An 18,944-nucleotide genomic window follows, 5' to 3' on the forward strand; every position below is an offset into this window, starting at 1 on the left:
ACCCTTTCTACTGGCTGCAAGATTCCTCCATTTAATGACTTCCTTGCAGTTAGTCTATTCCAGTCTTAACTGTACCAGGAAACAAGGCTGCTCATCCTTCCCTTCTGCAGCCTGCTCCACAGCAGGACTTTCTGTCTCAGAATTTTTTTCCTGTGTTCAGAAGATTATTTCTTCCATGTTTAGAGTTTTAATCTCAGTTTGTTTGTTCCAATATTGTGCATTTCACACATCACATCCATCTGAATTCAGGAAGGAGGGAAACAAAAGCCACTAGAGAAGATTTAACACTGACATCCCTCCACCAGCATTACCTCTATGGCTAGTTGATAGTACTCTGCTTCCAAAAGCTGATTTCTCAGTCTTGTTACTGCTGCTGGGAGAAGGATCTGATCCAAAGATGGCACTGGACGGTAGGCAGCAGCAACCAAAATATTCAACACATCCACTTTGCTGATGTAGCTAGAGGTCAAATACATACACTTTCACTGTATGTATATATATTACACTGTAATGTATGTTACCATACATTAAAGAACTTTATGTCAAAGACAACTCTTAGAACAGTGGTTTCTAATCACCAGTACACCAGGTTTCTCTATGCATCATACTATCCCTGTCAGAGTATTTGTTATTGTTTGGGGTTTCTTTGCCATGTTCAGTGTAACACGCCAACTGAAGAAACCAGCTATATCTTACCAAACCAAAACAGTACTTGTGAAATTCATATATCACACCTGCCACCTCGAGCTCTGTAGGACAAAGTGTGAAGTGTAAAACATGATTTCTCAGGAAGCACAGGTTTTAAAATCCTGTATAAAAATACAGACTGAAAGCAGATATACAATATCAGAAGTAAAATATGTACCCATCTTTGTGAATAATTTCTTCCTAGTCAGAGAACTCTCAGTAATTGTTAAGTAGTCATATTACTTGAACTTCTCCTATTTGAACTTGCACATTATTCCTGCATTATGAACTTCTCATTTAAACTGGTCCCACAGTACAAACACAAATCAACCCTTCCACCTCCACTCCTCCATGAAAAAACATAATGCTCTTGACAGTACCACAATACATCCTAGTGAATATCTCATTAAATCACCTGTCACAGAGAGCTAGGTCCTGGCTCCTTCCAGCTTTTACAAACATCATTTTAGCACTGAAGAGCAATTGTTTCATGATGTCCATGAGGAGTCCAGCATCCACCTCAGGATTAGTGAGCCCTTGGGACAACTTGCAGCAGTGCTCTATCAGTTGATGGCCACATACTATGCTGTCACTGTGCAGGCTGAGAATGGCAATACACAAGGAAGAGCTGGGAGCCTGACAATTTGAGGAAAGACAGACAAATATAGATATTGAGGTAGCTCTCCAGTGAACTGCTTATATTAGACTCTCTCCTGACCTCACCTGTTCATAATAAAATTCGCTGCGTACAATTTCATTCTCCTCTTCATTCAGAGAAAAAATCCATTCAAGATCAGTTGCCTTGGGTATTCGTACCACTGTGGAATATTCATTATTAGAAGTTTCTACAGCAAAAATGAAAACACCAGGTAAAATCACTGCACAAGAACCAACAAACCCAGCTAAGGACACATAATGCAGAACATTCCTATCTCTCAAAAAATAGTCATCTATAATCCTCTCATTGTGCCATTTCCTGCCAGCATCACATATCCAGCACAGATCACAGAAACATTTCCTTCCCTCAGCAGCCTGACAAATTGTACCTAAACTTACTGTCACTGTTACCAAAAACTGGTTCCAGTAATGTATTTTCAAGTTATTTTTTAACTTGTATGCTACTGGGCATCAAGCACAGCAGCCTTCCCTCTTTAGCCTTCCCTCAGACAATTTATTAAATACTTCTGAGCAGGAAGGAACTGGAAATGTGAGAGCTGTGGGTTTCAGCTCAAAGAGGAAAATAAAAGAACAGTTTTGAAAGAAAGGGTAAATTGACAAATTGACTTAACCACCTCTATGTTCCTTTTTTTTTTTTCTTTTTAAATTTTCTCTTTGACCATAGCGTCCATAAACCAAAAGATTTTAAGATGACCTAACTCCTAATGTTAAATGTTCTTATAAAGTAGTGCTACAGAAAACTGGAGTTCTGATCAAATGACTCAAGAAATACAATTTCTGTGAAAAGTAGTTTTCTGTCCTCCAGATTAAGGAAATACTTGTTGGGAAACTTGTAACCCAGAATAGTTATAAATCAAATACTGTCTGTCATCTGAGTGTAGCTGAGAGCACACAAGCCCTTTGATACTCAAGTTTGTGATTGTGGTTCCAAAAAAACAATGGCTGACCTCACAATGCCAAGAAATGGAGAATAATGATAATTTGCTACTCTTACCCCTGATCAGCTTCCTCTGAAAAAAAAAAATACTCAAAACATACTCATTTAGAGTTCACATCCCTTTTTAGACTGTTGAGTAACTCTAAAACTGTAGAATGAATTAAAAAAACCCAAAGCAGCCAAACCAAACCCCAGCATCCCCCCTGCACTTTTCCAAGTTGAAATAGAAACTGAATTGGCAAAAATAAACCAAGCTAGAAAATATTTGGTAAGCTTTCTTCACAGTCTCATTAGAAAAGTTAGAAAAGCAAAATAAACCTTTCCATCTTAAATCTGATTATTTTCCACATTGTTCTTATCTACTCTTATTGACTGGATCACACAGGTGCAGTGATGTGCAGCAATGCTACACAAAAAGCTACATTTCAGCTGTTTCAATCTTGGAACAAAGCAGTAAAGCAAGCTTCCATCAACAGCAGGGGAAAAAATTCTCAAATAGCCCATCATACTTCAAAAAGGAACAAATGAGGAAAAATATTCTTATTTGCTTTGTTATTCCACAAATGCAAATTTTGCACCATGTTTCATGCTACTTGAGCACTTCATATAACTGTGTCTTGCTCTGACAGAATTTCACATCAGTGTAGGAAAATCTTGCAGAACCACCCAAAACACCAAAAACAGTAAATACCTCCCGAGGAAAAATAGAGAAAAATTCAATTAAATTTTGCTATTATTCCTGAAGCCCAAGATATTAGATTTGGAAATTGAGGCACCAAAATGCAATTACTATTTTCACAAAATCGACACAGGAGATGGAACTCAGGACACAACCTGACCCATAAGAGGGGTCTCCTCCTGTGCTACCTCCAGGCAGCCAGGGGTATAAAACACCACAGCACATGGCAGTGGTACTCAGAAGTGTATTGCCATGGTTTATAAAAAGAGGATCCCTCAGCACTGCTCTGTAGTGAGCTAATTCCTACTCATACCACTGCCTGCCACTGACTGTTTCTAGAATGAAAAGTGGATTCTCCAACTCTTTTTCAGTTCCTTTCTATAACACCCATCGAACACATTCAATATCGGCTCAGATATCTCTCCTAAGTCTCAACTTCCATTCACGGAAGATTGAAATGCTCAATTTCAGCCTGCACATGCAAAAACCGTCAATGATTATTTTGTAACTGAAGTTCTGATCACTCTTTAGTTGCAACTAGGTGTATCAGCTTCCAGTAACTAACTGCTAATCAGGCACTTTAAAAAACTGAGGTTTAACATTACTCCATTCCTTACCTTCCACTTGGTCCTGATCTTCTTTTCTGCTGTAATAAAATTACAGAAAGAACCATCATGCCTACTCCAGCATACTGGGAGAAACATGGTTTAAGTCAGACATCAATATAGCTACCCTCCTCCTAACAATGTTCTGTAAAAATCCAACACCTACCCCTACCTGTCCTTTTCAACATACTGTCCTGCCCCTAATCCCTTCTGTTTGTTAATCTAAGATTCTGCCTCTGTGTTGTTGTATTTCAACTGCACTAAGTAATTGGCTCTTATAACCTGTAGGAACAGTGCTGTTGCACATATCATAAAAAAGCAGACATTGAGAATATGAACTGCCCAGTATCAGGACATGTCAGAGCTAAAACAAAGTCTTTGGCATCCAAGTCGCTGTCCTTAAGATTTAGTTGGGTTTGATATACAAACAGGGCAAGTATAAAAAACTCCAGACAATCAACTAAAACCTGGCAGGTGGCATTCAAGCACAGCATTGAGCACTGCTGGCCTCATCCCGCAATGTAAGCAACTGTTTGGATACAAACTGTTCAGCTACAAATTGCTGCTTGTTTTTTCACAGGTTACCCCCTCAGATCTGCACAGAATTGCTCTCTTCCTAGGAAGCCTGCTGATACTGCCATAGTGGATAGTGCTGTCTGCAGGCTCCATAGGAAAAGGGGAAATGCATCTGAAAGCATGTCTGGAAAGGGTAAATCTTACTCTCTGTGACCCTGTCAAGCTGCTCAAGGTCACAGAGAGTAAAATTCTTTTCACCTGCACTTTTCACTAGCTGGCCTGTGAACACAGTGTGAATTTCAGTCCAATTCTCAACTGAAAGCAACCACATCATAAAAATCTGTCATCACAACTGTCCCTTTTATTAAAGGCAGTTTCAAAGCCTATCTAATCAGAAACTTGCTTTTTAATTCCTAAGGATTCAGGGAGACATAACCAAGGAATTACGGAAAACTAAAACACTGGTATGTTCAGCAGAGCTAGTCAACATGCAGTGTTAATCTAGGAGCTGAATACACTGCAAGGAGCTTGGTCACATTGTAGCAATTTGTGCTGTTTTGCACCAAAGCATTCAATTCTTAGGTTAGTGATTAACTGATGCTTTAAGAATTTTTGATACTTAAAGAATTAAAGAATTTGTTGCCTGCACCTCCAATGTTCTTTACAATGTGAAAAGTAAAATGAGGCAAAAGGAACATTCCCACACCTACTAAACCTGAAAATCCCAACAATTGGAGGCCAAACAGCTGATGTTACATTATCCAGATAAAACCAAATGCTTGCGTCTCTCTCATTCCATTCATGCACTCTGCTGAAAATTGAAGAGAACTAGAACAGAAGGACTTACGTGCTTGTGTCCTGCACCAAGCCAGGCACGTTTTCTCTGTTGTAGTAGCTATAGCATTGATCACACACACGGGACAGATTTTCTCTGCAAGGTTCTATTTCCATTTTCTTGGTGGAGCAAGAGCTGCACACCAGTCTGCCACAGCGCCTGCAGTGATGGCGCCTGTTAAACTAAGCAAAAGAGGTCATGGATGAGCCACAAAGAGAATTTACTAAAGTCTCCTCCTGTGTCTCTCTCCACTCGTGAGTAAACTTATTTCATTTGAAGAGAGGTAATCCCATGCAGGATAAGGCTTTTCAGAATTACACAGTGATTGATTCTCCCTGTTAAAATTCCTTTTTAAGAAAGCATAGCAAAGGGAAAAAAAAAATCAAACCCTAAAGCCAGAGGTCAGTATTTAAAATATGTTTGCAGCAGCCTTGGGAAAGCTAATTGGGAAAGCTTGGGAAATTGGGAAATTTAAATTACTTAAATTATCCCAGTTTTGACCACAAAGCTAATTAGATCATGTCCTGGAAAAGTTAAAAGCTCTAGACTGTTTTTCTGATACTATTGTAAAAATTCCCGAATTCAAAAGCAACAGGCACTTTTAGGAAAACAGTACTATTTCTAAGCAGCAGAAGATAATAGACTGCCAGCACACCTGCAAAATTAAAAATTAATGCTCTCCCTTACAGCACCAAGGCCATTGCTCAACTACTCTGTGAAACAATAGTTTTCAGAAAACCAGCAGCAAAGATTTAATCTTCTATACTTGTAATCTGAATCACACAGTGATCATGTTATTTCTTGCCAGCAGAGTCAACTAGAAAACCTTTTGGAATATTAATACTGCTGCTGTTACACATTTTTGAGATCCCATAGTTGTCTTCTCTCTGATGGCCAGATATCCTCTTTAGGCTCTATCACTTCACGGAACTCTGCAAGGAGCTAATTGTTGCCAGTCTCCTCGCCACTCTAAATAGAAACCAATGGTTAAATACAAAAGGACTAGCAATTTTATTGAGCCCATGGCGATGCAGACAAACCTGCTAAAGTAGTTTGAGTCTTTCAGGAAACAGACTATGAGGAAGTGCTCATATTAAGGTCACAGTTCTAGGAATGTCTGCACTTTGTTTTTGCTCCTTACCATAGTGAAGCGCTCAGTTTTGCAAACCATACATATCGTTTCAGTGTCATCAGGTATCCATTCCTGCTTTGGTGGTGGCTTCTCAGGAGGCACAAATTCTTGAGGAAACAAGTTCTGCTGCAGGCTTCTGTCTCTGGGACTTGCAGATATGGTTACACCTGAAAATGAGCCAGGCCAAGAAAAATATGGAATGGGATTTAAGCTGTTTAATAGAGGCTCAAGTACCAGAAAACACCATGAGTCAATGAGGCTGTAAGATCTTTCTGCCTCACAAGATGACTACTACCATTACCTTTCAGCTAGGCACGGCAGAATAACATTGTATAAGGAATATATATGCTTTAAACTAAGATTGTAAGATTGTAAACTTATAGTACCTCAAGACTGACAAGCAAGAAAAAGCATTTAGTAAGAGACCTTTACTGCAACAATATACAGAGAGGTATAAGACAACATGTCAACGTCTGTTCTTGTATCACAAGCAGAGATTCGGAGGAGGAAGAAAAAAAATACCATAGCCATTGGATACCAAAACACAATACAGAATAAAATAGAATTTGAAGTATGCACAGTGTTGACATTCCCAGAGACTGGGAGTTTCCTTTGTTATCTCAGGAGAGATGTGGTGTGGCTTAGCAACAGCCTAGCTCTACCTATTCTGGTCATCTTTACAATCTACTGTGAGGAAATCAGTTCACAGAGGCAGGAATTTAAGTGTGGCCCTTGGGATCTTCAACCCCAGCAATGAAATACTTATTGAATGAAGTCTACAGTATTAGATAGGCTTTTAGTTTATATGACGTGAATCAGTTACTCAACAGGTTAATTAAAAAGTTCAACATGTCACTGCAGCCCTTCAAGCCACCTTCTGTGTACATGCATATTAAACTAAAGAAGAACAAAAATATCCATTTCACTAAAGCTAACTCATTTTTATTTAAGTATATACCAGATTCCAAACATAGTCCATTAAAGGACCATGCATTCAAGTTTTTTTAACAGGATAGATATACTAGGCTGACCATTATAAGAAAAAACTGAAGAGCTACACAGCCAAATCCAAAACACTGCTGTCACTTCATGAAAGCAAGAAGAGTCTTCAGGATACAGATGCAGGAAATAATTCAGACACCCTACACTGTAGATCAGGATATCATTCTGCAGTTCTAGTTCAGACCCATCACTTGCTAAGAATCATCATCCTTGGAGGTCTGAGGATATTCTGTTAGTCGTTCCCTGAGAGCACACACAGACTGCATCTCTTGCACGAGTTGCTGAACAAAATCTGCAGGAGAGTCTCCCGTTATTTCTTAGCTTCGAATATTCTCCAGTTGTTCTGGCTTAAATTACTTAGTTTCCATTTTTTTGTGTCTGAGGACTGTGAGTGGAGCCTCTCAGACAATACAAGGTGTGCTATTTTCCTCAGGTCACAACAGGAATCAGAGGGAAAAAAAAATCAAGGACCACAGAATGGCATACCAGTGAATGAACTGGGAGAAAACGGCTGGGAGGGGCTGATTTCCACTGGAGAATGGGTTGGGCACTGGGTAAACAGGTGGTGGGCATTTGTTTTTCTTGGGTTTTGTTCTTCTTTTCTGTTTTTCTTATCTCCCTTTTCATCATGATCATCATTGCTATATCTTACTTGATTTCAGTTATTAAACTGTCCTTACCTCAACCCACAGGTTTTACCCTTTTCAGAATCTCCTTTACATCCCACCTGTGAAGGGGCTGGGGGGGAAATGATCAAGCAGCTGTGGTTGCTGCTGAGGTTAAATCCCAACAGGCACCAAGGTCTTAACCTTACCAGTAAAGCTGACAGGAGATAGTTCTGATGATCCTGGTTTAGACAATACTTCACACTCCAACACCTGATTGAGACTCTCTTGAATACGTGTCAGAGAATCTAGGACAAAGGGAAGAAAGGGGGAAAAACAATCAGAGGACAATACTGATCAATTCATCTATCTGTTTTCAAGAAGATTAGAGGAATCCCTTCACAGGACTATGTAAATTCAGCACAATACAGGACTACCTATGGAATTACATATTACTGTCTGCATGCAAATTAGTCCACAGCAATTAATGCAAAACTGTATAAAATTCAATTACCTAAAAAGCAAACAAAGGGGTCCTTATCAAAGCAAGGGAGTAATGATCACTATAGGAACAATACAGCAGAGATGTGAAAACAATTGGTTAATACAAGATGCTCATGGCAAATATTAAATGATACACATTGCAGTGGAAGGAACACACATATTTGCAAAATTATGGATCATTTGGCAGGAAGAGATAGATAAGTCTGATGTTTTTATGCAGCAAGAGCTGTGTCTAAATCACAAAATGAAGTCAACACCTGGAAACTGGCATAATGAAAATTACCACATCAGCAGGTACAAAGAGAGATAGATACAGAACCATATCTTTTTAATACAGTGACACAGGAGCATTGGAATGGATCTGCAGCACCCTCTGCTGTTCCAGTTCTGAAATCTTAAAAGAAGCCAAGTGCACGAGACTCAAAGACTACATGAATGAGAAGGGATTGGCAAGCCAGAAAGCAGAACCATAACAAGACTGTTAAACAGAACTACGAGTCTAGAAGCTTTCTATATGAAAAAGCAATAGGACTCTGGTAGGAGGGGATACTACAGAAGACTAAATCCCATTCTACTTGAGGGAAGATGTAGCTTGCTGCAGGCTTTAGAAGTGCTGAAGTTGTCAGTGACTTTGCATTAAACAGAAGTAAAATAAAACTGATCAACATTATACAAGAAAAGAAACCTCTATAAGGAACAACTGAGAAAAAAGTCCGAGAAACTTTTGGAGCAGTTGGTCCTTGAAAACCTCTATTTACAAGAAAGGTAAAGACTTTAAGGACACATACTGGGCTGGAGGGAGACTGAAGGCACACACATCTAAAAAAAGTTATGCCACGATTGCTGAAATTATTCTGGGAGGATTTTGGCCCTTCTTTCCCAAACGAAATCCAGCATTCTGATAGTTACCTGATCTCTTTTCTTTTAATGTGAAAGGGAAGTTGAGAGCTTTTTCTGCATACTTGGAAAGCAAATTGTCAATGTCTTCTACATTAAAACCTATTTCCTGCCCAGCTAAAAGCTGGTGCAGTGTCTGCACAGCCTCAGCTACCCAGTCCACCTTCATATTCATGAGGAGCTGTTCCAACATAAGCAGTGGCCTTGAGGAGAGGTGGAAGTAGTTAACACGGGAGAGCTCAGGCAGAGTCAGCAGCACCTGAGACACAAAAAAAAAAAAAAAGTATCACAGAATTACACACCTTTAAGTCTTTGTTTCTGTGAGATTAAAGACAAGAAACTAGAGCAGAGAATGGAATGACAGGCGGAGGTCAAAAAAAGGAGGTGGGTGTTCTCAGGCCAATTCCTACTTCAGTTACAAACTTACTGAGAGGATTTGCAGAATCACTTAGCTTCCACTCCCCATTCTATAAAATACTGCCTCATTTCAGAGACTATGGAAGAGTGAAAAAAACTTTTGTGACCTTGTTACAAGTATGTTGTAGCACAGTACAGCACATTCTCTTATTAAAATAAACTTATAAAAAGCATATTAGCCCAATGCTTATCCTCCTATCATTTGAGGAACTGTTAAGAGGCAAAATAAGAGCAATTCTCCTCTAGATTTAAAAATACAGATTTAAAAGAATACAGATTCTTTTCAAATTAAGTCATATCTTCAGAAGGAACAAGTAAGGAAACAGGCAGCCCAGCAAAATACTGTTGTGGCACACACTGGAGCAAGCTGCTGTTTACAGTCCTACACCAGAACAGACATTAACAAAAACACTGCATTTTGTTTACATGTAATGCATTCAGCTAAGGTAATCTGCTGATTAATGCATCTATTCCCAGGCTGAGCACAGAATCTGTGTGACTTCTATAAAGGCAGTGGCCATCCAGAAAGGGAAGTGATACTCTCCACCTCTGGAAGGCTCTTGGGAGAAACATGAAGTCAAAAAACCACCATAAGGGTGGGCATACATAGGCACCTGGTGTTACTGATACAGAGAGTAAGCTGAGGATACTTTCTTCTTCACTTGAGACAAAGACATCAACTGTTCTGATAAACTCCACAATTTCATTTTATTCCACCCTATCCTCTTTCAGCCTGTGTGTTCCTCCACTCCCCACGGTTCATACACAAGACTGCTTTGTTCATAATATGGAACTGCAAAAGTGGAGAAAGAAAAGAGAAGCTGTAAGTCATCTCTAATTTCCCTTTGGATCTTGAGACTCCAGATCTTAGACTCGATGTGGCAAGAATGCTCTGGTGAAACCTACAGGCTTTTTATATTATGGAAATACTATGCATTACAAAATTACTTATACAGTTATTTATTGCTGTTAATCCCTCAAGGCAGGGGTTTTACTGACCTTTGATCCTATATAGAGTGCCTGGATTTCATTCCGGCGTGCTGTTGTCAGGCTGGCATAGAAGTGAGCTGTGAGGTAATCAGCCAAGAAGTGAGAGGCTGCCAAGCTCGGATGCTGGTCAAGGGACTGTTCACTGATGGCAAGGCAAACACCAGGGTCTTCGATTCTTTGTAAAAGCTACAAAACCAAATAAAACACACAAAACCCTACAACACTGCTGGAAGGTAGCCTTCTGTCCATGACAGTTTATTACCCTACAATGTTCCAGAAAGCAAATTAATTCACTCTCCAAGTGACAGTTACATCATTATTAAAACCAAAAATGCTCACACCACTAATTTGGGCACTAAAGCACAGCTGACTAATTTATGTTATTAGTTTCACTTCTGATTCTTCTGCTTAAGCAGCACTGACATGTTTCATTACGATTTTTCAAATGAAAGGAGCCTTGTATTTCCATGTAAGTGACATTTATACTATTAGGTCCAAGAACTAAATTGCCAAGCTGGATTTTTACTTAAGCAGAACAGGGGAGAGCTAGGAATCTAAAAGCTTATCTAAGCAAGTAACATCTCTTAAGGGTGGAACCAAAAAGCCCATGAAAACACACACAGTGAAGACAGGGAAAACAGCTGTCAACTTATTTGATCTGTGGATATGAGGCTGAGAGTGTCTTGCTATTACCTGCAGTGCCTTTTCCATGTCTCCCATCTCCAGTAAGTGGAGAAGGTGCTCACGGTGAAGATTGATCAAGTCTTCTCTTGGTACAGGATACAAGTGTCCCCACTCCTCACACAATTCATAATCCTAAAGAATTAAGGAAAAAAAAAAAAGTAAAACCAATAGGACAAACTCTACCTTCCCTCATACGGTTGTTTCTCCCAAAGTTCTGATCAAGAGATTCTGTAGCTTAGACTCCTCTCCCAGATAAAAAAAAAAATAATTACATTGACAAGGGAAGATGATGGCCAATTTTGTCAGTCACAGCCTGCATTTAAAATACCTTGTTTACCTTACAGTAAACATGTTAGCTTTTCAGAAAGACATTTAAAGACAGACAGATTTACAATATTAGCATTTACCTAATAATCAAATTTGTATTATGACCGAAGTTATACTATTCTAAAATCTTCAAAATTTTAAAAGAAAAGAACAGGTTATATATCAGAGTAAGAGTTTTAACAAAAACTTAAGCATTAGTAACTACATGTAAATCTCGATATTCAACACAGATCTGTATTTGTTTCTGTAGCACAGAGCTGAATAAATGAATCCTTCCTCCCCACTGATTATTATTTTAACATACTATTCCAATGAATTTATTTACTCAAAGTTTAATGTATTCTAATTCAACAAAATTCACATAATGATGCGTGATTCACATAATACCTTTGCTTTAAGAATGATACTCATCACAGCCTGGGGGTCATCAGTGCAGGCTTTTTTCAGATCCTGCCAGTCATTCCACAATGGTTCATTTTGCACATTCAAAATCTGAAAAAGTTAATATAGAGTAGCGCAAATTCTAGTATTTTAATTTATGGCAATCAGTAGCCTAAGAAAACAGCTAAGCTGATCACATCAAGAGCTGCTTCACAGAATGAAAAAGTCAAAAAGAAGACCCATGTTTATCTCTAGCCCTCTTCAGGGATGATGTAATGCCCTTGCACTCCAAAAAACCTCCACAGTTTTCACAGATGTGAGTCTTTAAAACACATTTATAAGGGAAGGTTTTTGAAAGATTAGATGGCAATAATTATGGATGTAAAAGTGCATGTTTAATGCAGACATTGCTGGCACTAACAGAGAGACAACTCAGCTGCCAGTTAGCAGAACTCCCACCAGACAGAACTCAGCAGGGACAGCTCCTTATTTTTCTGTTTGGCTTTTCAGTCTGTGCTGACCTCCAGGCCAGCCTGTCTGACTTAACCTGGGTATCTGCACAATGCTGCAGTTAGAACAGACTGCAATGCAAACTTGCTCCTTGGACCACTAGTCTTGTAAATTACCTGCATTTCTCAAACTTGTAAAATGATTAACTGCCATGGAAAGCTTCCAGAGCCACTAGAATTTGTATAGAATGGAAAATACTTTGCAAAACAATCAGATTCACAAAAATATTTATATCTAAATGTGTTTGCAGACCTGAATGCTAATAGGCGGGTGGTAAAGTTATGAAGGACAGAAGCTGAGTGTTAATTGGCTGCTATAGTACTTCACATGAACTGTTTTGGATAAAAGACTTGAAAAGCTCTCATGATCAAAAAAGAACCAAGGGCTAAATCTTTTCAGAGGGCAAACAATATTTGCTTCCTGCTGCCTATTTCATCTCTCTGGTTACTTGAAGGATGACTTTGTACCTTTTGATAAACCAGAAGTTCTTTCTTCCTGCTCTGCAGATTGGCTTTTAGTTCATGAGGTATGCCCAGATCAGAAACGCAGTAAGCTAGAATTTCCAAACAGGCATCAAGGGGCCACTTGTCCAGACAGCGCAGGGCCAGTCTACTTCTCAACACTGCATTTTTTACTGGGAACAAGTATTGCCAACCATCCTTATCTGTGGAGGAAACAAAACACTAATCTGAAATTCACTTTCTACAATTCAGAAAACAAAAAAAATCCTTATCCTTGCTGGATCACATCAACAAAAGAAACACTGTCAGGGCTGAAAAATCTTTGTAAGAGTCATCCCAAGCATCGAATTTTTGGGAAACATCCAAAGTTAGCATGAGATACTATTCAGACTCCAAAAGGCACCTTTCACAGATCCACATCATCTATGCAGGACAATGATACTGCTGTAAGAGATGTTTCATTAACAGTACAATGATGTGCCCTGGTGTATTTGGCTCCTCACATAAAAATAACACCAGAGATGCATTCCAGTTCTCTTGTACTGAATTGATCTTGATTTGCACATTTGTGAAACAGAAACAACACCACCAGAGAAAGCAAATTCAGGATGAAGAAAGGAAAATTATCTATTTCCATCTCTGGATTTGCCCAAGGACCACTACTTTAGTTTCTATGTCTTGACCCAGACTACATTCTTTATTTAAAAAAAAAAAAAAGGAAAAAAAGCCTGACTTAATCTTTCTTACCTTCAGCAGCTGCACAACTCAGCACAGCATCCTTTACACTGACCACTTCCTCCACATCCTGACTGTACAGATCCAAGACCTTCAGAGCTCTGTCCCAATCCTTTGCCCCAAGAGCTTGTTCAAAGACTCCCATTAAAACTTTAACAGCTGTGGTGGAATGTAATCCTAGGAGAACCAGAGACATGTATGCCTTGCCAGACAAGACAGTAGCCAAACTGCTACCTTCCTCTTGATTCCGAAGCGGGTCAAACATAGCAAGAAGAAATCGTTCCAATATTGGGAACTCCTTCAACAGCGCCTCACACTCCCTGGAAATCTGTTCCAAGCTTAAGGGCACCTCCCGTTTGCCCCGAAATTCCATCCAAGACAAGCTTGACTTGTGAATTTTCTGTATATTAGATGCACTTAGACATGCCACTGTAGCCATTAGCTTTGACTGAGACTTCAGGAAGTCCAAGGAGGAGGCAGTGAGTGTGTGCTGGCTCAAGTCATTCAGAGAGGATGAGGCTTGAGTGGAGATATCCTCAGAGGTCACTGCAGAATTGTGAATAGGCATTTCAACATCTGGAAGGCAGTGGCAGGCACACTGGTGTGTCAGGTTGCTGATGTTTGTCAGAAGAGACTTTGCCTGGCTGTTTTGCCTTGCACTGCACAAGGACAGTGGCTCACAGCAAGAGTTAACAATGACTTGCTGCACATTCAGGTTCAACTCTTCTTTAGCCAAGAGAGAAGAAAGCCTGTAGGATTGACAACAGAACCAGCTTACCCAGCACATATAAAAGGTCCTTTATAATTACATATTTTCATAGATCTTCCAAATGCCTTGAGAACACAAGCCCCCTAATATTCTTCACAGGTACATGCACAAGAAGATTACATATACTTAACTCAGAGCTTATGCTGTCATTGCTTTACAGAAAGGGTACTTACTCCTCAAACATTGACTTTTACCTAAATGCAAGCTACTAAAATAGTTCACCATTAGCGTCCATCTTTTTAAAAACTACCTCATCAAATCAGACAGTTTCCATGCCAATCTAATTTAGTAGTTGCAATGGAAGGAGTCTAGGTTATCCAGTTTACCTGCTGACAAGGGCAAGAGTCATGCCCAGTATTCTTAGTTACACCTACAGGCTTACTTTATCATACTACATTGATAAGCTGCAAGTGTGCTCCTCTGAACTGTCACACAGTTAAAAAAAAAAAAATTCACATAATTTCACTCTCACTTCACAACAGACAGTAGTTGTTAAAAATATGGAGCCACTATTCTCCCAACCAAAAATCTTCAGGTTGATGGAGAAGGCACTGACAAAGTTCCTCCCTGCACACCAATCCTTGCAGCATCAAGTGATCAGCTGGTGGGACACAGCAGGCTGTACCACCAGTGGTAAGTAGCCAGAGAACTTAATCACGGCTGAGGTAGAAGTCAACAATACCAAAATAACCTACAGGAGTACATAATCTGAAAAGCACTGACCTGTCAGGATGAACTTGTCTCTCAAAAATAAGCTGGGAAAGAAGCTGAGACGGACTCTGCTGTAACAGTATGAAAGGGTTTCCCACTTTCACTTCTGCAGATACATCTTAGAGAAAAAAACACCAGAATATTTATTATAATACAAACACATTAGCTGAACACACTAGCCAACTTTTATTTTAGGAATATAAATTTTAATGCCCTGAGTCTAATAAATTCACAGAGTTCTAAATTCACATTAGAATGATAAAATCTAGAGTAAATTGCAAGGCATTTGTGATTATGATATACCTCTCAATCTCGGCAACATTATGTTACCAAAACAGGTTACTTCAGCCTTTAAACAAGATCTAGGTTCAAAAAGTTTAGAAACTCTACTTCAAACTTTCAACAAAATATGCATTTACGGTGAGAAGTAGAAAACATGCAGAATTATTTTCTGATGAGTCTCTGGATGTAGATTGATGAGTCCATGCTCTGTCGAAGTCAGTTAGCAAGGGCAGAGGGAACTCACAGGTGTACAGGTACTTTTACGAAGGAGTGAAACCCTGGCCACTACTGCTGGAAAGCATTCGTATCCACTACTGAGTTATGCCAAGTAACTTTGGACACATTCTCCTAAGTTTACCTTTACTTTTTATTTTCCAATACATTTCCCCCAAACTCACCCAGCCCTTGAGTATTTTTGTGCGATTTTTGGCTTTGTCAGTTAGCCAGTGAGGACTAAATCATGTCTATGCAGAAGTTACGGTTGGCATGGCAGTGACCTGAACTGAACCAGCATGTCTGCAAACAGATCTTTGCCCTTTTTTCTTATCCTCTTGGGAAGGTATTCCCTGAAATCAGTACTGTGGTATTTCACATTAGTGCAGCTCATTTAGTGTCAGCTTTAAAACACTGATACGCATTTTTACTCCTTGTACAGTGAATTGTTCTGCTCTTCTGACAGCTTTATGTGCTCACGGTACATTCCTTTTCATGAACCACCATCATTTGCTGATTCTATAAAAAAATTCTGCCTGGTTACCCCTGCATGGCCTTCTACACACTCTTTCCTTATCCCTGTGGAGCAGCAAAGTGCTTGCTGCCTCTAAGGAAGCTGTAATTTACACAGAATGCTGATCCACTGGATGCAAAAATCAATCTTGCCTTACAGGGATAATACTAAGAATTTTTGGATGTCAAGGGCTGTTTTGTCTCCAATCTAAGTGGAGTGCAGTGCCTGGATCAGCAGTTAGCCCTTCTGTTCTCATTTTCCCACTAACATCAACTATTTTTATGTGAGCTGTGAGTGGCCTAGGTGTTATGAAATAAAAGAAAAAGAAATGTAATGATCAGTTGAAATCAAAAGTACAGGTAGTAGGTACATCTGGCAAGGAACTAATTTTGCACAATTACTTTCCAGAATTAGGTCAGATTACACAGTCTGAGTATCTTCACCTAGGCTCAGACTTTGCAGCAGAAACCCCTTACCTAGCTCTGCATTCAAGCTTCGTAACACCACAGCAGCCAGTGTAGTGATGTAGTCAAGGAAGGCCTTCACAAAGTTTGTCTGCATGTTGTTCTCTGGCATGGTTTGGGTATGCTGGTCAAGAGTTCTCAGCAGGAGCTGTGTTTGGTTCCAAACCAGGTGCTTTTCCAGCTCCATTGGTTTGAGAGAGCCCTGCTCCACCAAGGTGCTAAGCAGGCTCCCTTTAGGGTCTGGTTTAAGAGAACAGAGGTATGTCCAAGATTCAAGGATTAAACGTCAAAAAGAAAGGAGGCAGGTGGGGAAGAGAGAGAAATGCTTTAGCTTTATTTCCTCTCTGCAATTATTGCTCTCAGTATAAGCATTAGAATTTAACTGAAAACAAGGGAAATTTATACTATTAGCATTATAATTCAATAGAAAGCAACAGAAATTTTCACAGCAGAATAAAACTACAGTTCATCTAAATTGGTAACCACGGCTCTGACAAGTTAGAACTATACTAAGGCAGACCTAAAATGTATCTAGTTCTGTGCCATTAACATTTATTCTAAAACACAAAAACACAGGTGCTGACCAATTCTTGAGCTCCAAAACATTCAGCTCTTAGACCTCTCCTAAATTTTTGCTTATTAAATATTTTAAGAACACAAAAAGCCATTTAGAAATTTGGTGAATAGAAGCAGAGAAACACCAATGCTATATAATGAAGAGAGCTGTAAGAAAAAGCAGCTGTGGAAAAGATGAGATGTTTTATGACAGCCCTATGCAAATTGGAAGGTATTATGGTATTACAAAGGTTTTGTAAGTTTATCTCCACTTTGTTACAAAAAAAAAGAGAAAGAAGGAAGAGTAAGAATACACCTATTTATCTACAGGGTGCCACATTAAAATACACTTAAAAGAATTCTTTGCTAGGACTGCATAGAAATAGGACAAATAATGTCTCTGACAAGTTCAGAATTTTAGCTGTGAAAACAAATGTAAGAATTACAGACAAATTTTACCATTTGTATTTTTTAAAATACATATCTATGCATATGTCAAAGAGCATTACTACTGGATTTATTGCTGTCTGGAAAGGCCAAAGAAAAATTTTAGATCCATATATCAATCAGTCTTTATGTTCACAAAAATAACTCACCCACAGAACGTTCAACACAAGTCAGTGCCTCCAGGATATGATCCAGGTTTTGTGATAAAACAATTTCATTAGTAATACTTTCTTCAGTCAAGGTAGGGTAGCAAGCTTGCAGAAGGTCTACAATACTGCATCGAAAATGACTCCCTATTTTCTCATCTGCAACCTCTACAAAGACAGAGAAAGAAACAGCAACTATAACAAAGACACAAATATTTTTGCATAGAAGAAAGCCCACAAAGCCAGAAGTATATTATAATACAAAAATCAGAGCATTTCAGATTATTCAGAATTGGGCTCTGGTCACGTCCCCCTCGCCTTTTTTGTCATAAATACTAAGCTAAAAAATGGAAAGTTCAAATTTACATTGCAACAGAAGACAAGAATTTGATTTAAGCACATTTCAACAGAAAGCCTTATCAGCAAAGCATACTACCTGGTCTGGATTGACCTTGTGATGTGCAGGAATAGTTGAGAATTTTACTTATTTGCTGGAGAACTGCTGGAAAACCCTTTACACCGTCAGAGTGCAGTAAAACCAAGTCAGTTCGGTGGCCTGGAACAGTCATTGTGCAAAAGGAGACAAAATCAAAGTGGAAAAAAGAGAAACTAACATGCAAGTACAAAGTGAGATTTAATTAAGACTTGGGTATTAGCACAAACAACAAATGCAACAAATGCATAGAGAGGCATTTTCTATTCCCAGGCCCATGTGGATAAACATAAAAATCAAAAGCCTACCCCGAGTTTCAAGGCTGCTGTAGAGCCTTCTTTCTGCTGTCTCCAGAAGCTGTTTGCATGTCTTCCAAAGACGGCACTGAGTACAAGCTAGGTCAAATGCCGCCATTGCTGAAGGACTGAGGTCCTCAAGAACTTCTCGCAGAGGATCAGTATGCTCCAGCTGGATGTTCCTGATCCAGAAGTTTTCTTGAAGAGTAGGGGCAAGACTTCCAGAAGTTGCAAGCAATTTATCAGTAACATCCGAGATGGAATAAAATACCATACCTACACGTGTCATCAAAAACACACAATCACTGGTTAACAGCAGAATTAGATCAGATCCTATAATGAGTAACTATTTTTTAATCCTTATAGAAAGTATTTCCATAGGTGGCCTGCTTCATGGACCAATCAATTACTGTAGAATGGATGCAACTAACTGGGCATCAACAGCAAATTTTCAGCATTCATAGTCTATTTCTAACTCAAAAAACCACCACTTACCCTTCTAAACAAATGCTACACTCATTTTGACATTATT

General features: G+C 39.2%; 1 protein-coding gene across 5 annotated transcripts in view; it reads right to left on the reverse strand.

The window, feature by feature from the left end:
* Positions 1 to 18,944, reverse strand: part of ZFYVE26 (zinc finger FYVE-type containing 26) — a 47,047-nt gene that overhangs the window by 11,388 nt on the left and 16,715 nt on the right. For 2 of the 5 annotated variants that reach the window (XM_088057208.1, XM_005520358.3), the window contains exons 15-32: positions 18,425 to 18,688; positions 18,120 to 18,239; positions 17,687 to 17,851; positions 16,548 to 16,775; positions 15,075 to 15,180; positions 13,595 to 14,331; positions 12,854 to 13,050; positions 11,883 to 11,987; positions 11,178 to 11,300; positions 10,494 to 10,670; positions 9,090 to 9,336; positions 7,886 to 7,984; positions 6,079 to 6,236; positions 4,950 to 5,119; positions 3,599 to 3,627; positions 1,411 to 1,532; positions 1,103 to 1,323; positions 312 to 459 (exon numbers count right to left, since the gene is read on the reverse strand). In XM_088057208.1, the coding sequence (XP_087913334.1) occupies positions 312 to 459; positions 1,103 to 1,323; positions 1,411 to 1,532; positions 3,599 to 3,627; positions 4,950 to 5,119; positions 6,079 to 6,236; positions 7,886 to 7,984; positions 9,090 to 9,336; positions 10,494 to 10,670; positions 11,178 to 11,300; positions 11,883 to 11,987; positions 12,854 to 13,050; positions 13,595 to 14,331; positions 15,075 to 15,180; positions 16,548 to 16,775; positions 17,687 to 17,851; positions 18,120 to 18,239; positions 18,425 to 18,688 (3,416 nt within the window). The remainder of the gene's footprint in view (positions 1 to 311; positions 460 to 1,102; positions 1,324 to 1,410; positions 1,533 to 3,598; positions 3,628 to 4,949; positions 5,120 to 6,078; positions 6,237 to 7,885; positions 7,985 to 9,089; positions 9,337 to 10,493; positions 10,671 to 11,177; positions 11,301 to 11,882; positions 11,988 to 12,853; positions 13,051 to 13,594; positions 14,332 to 15,074; positions 15,181 to 16,547; positions 16,776 to 17,686; positions 17,852 to 18,119; positions 18,240 to 18,424; positions 18,689 to 18,944) is intronic. The other 3 variants (XM_088057210.1, XM_088057209.1, XM_014249854.2) reach the window with 3 other exon arrangements.

The sequence above is a fragment of the Pseudopodoces humilis genome, chromosome 7 (assembly GCF_049639895.1).
Source record: "Pseudopodoces humilis isolate 2021_Gansu_Grassland_sample_001 chromosome 7, ASM4963989v1, whole genome shotgun sequence".
Lineage (NCBI taxonomy): Eukaryota > Metazoa > Chordata > Aves > Passeriformes > Paridae > Pseudopodoces > Pseudopodoces humilis.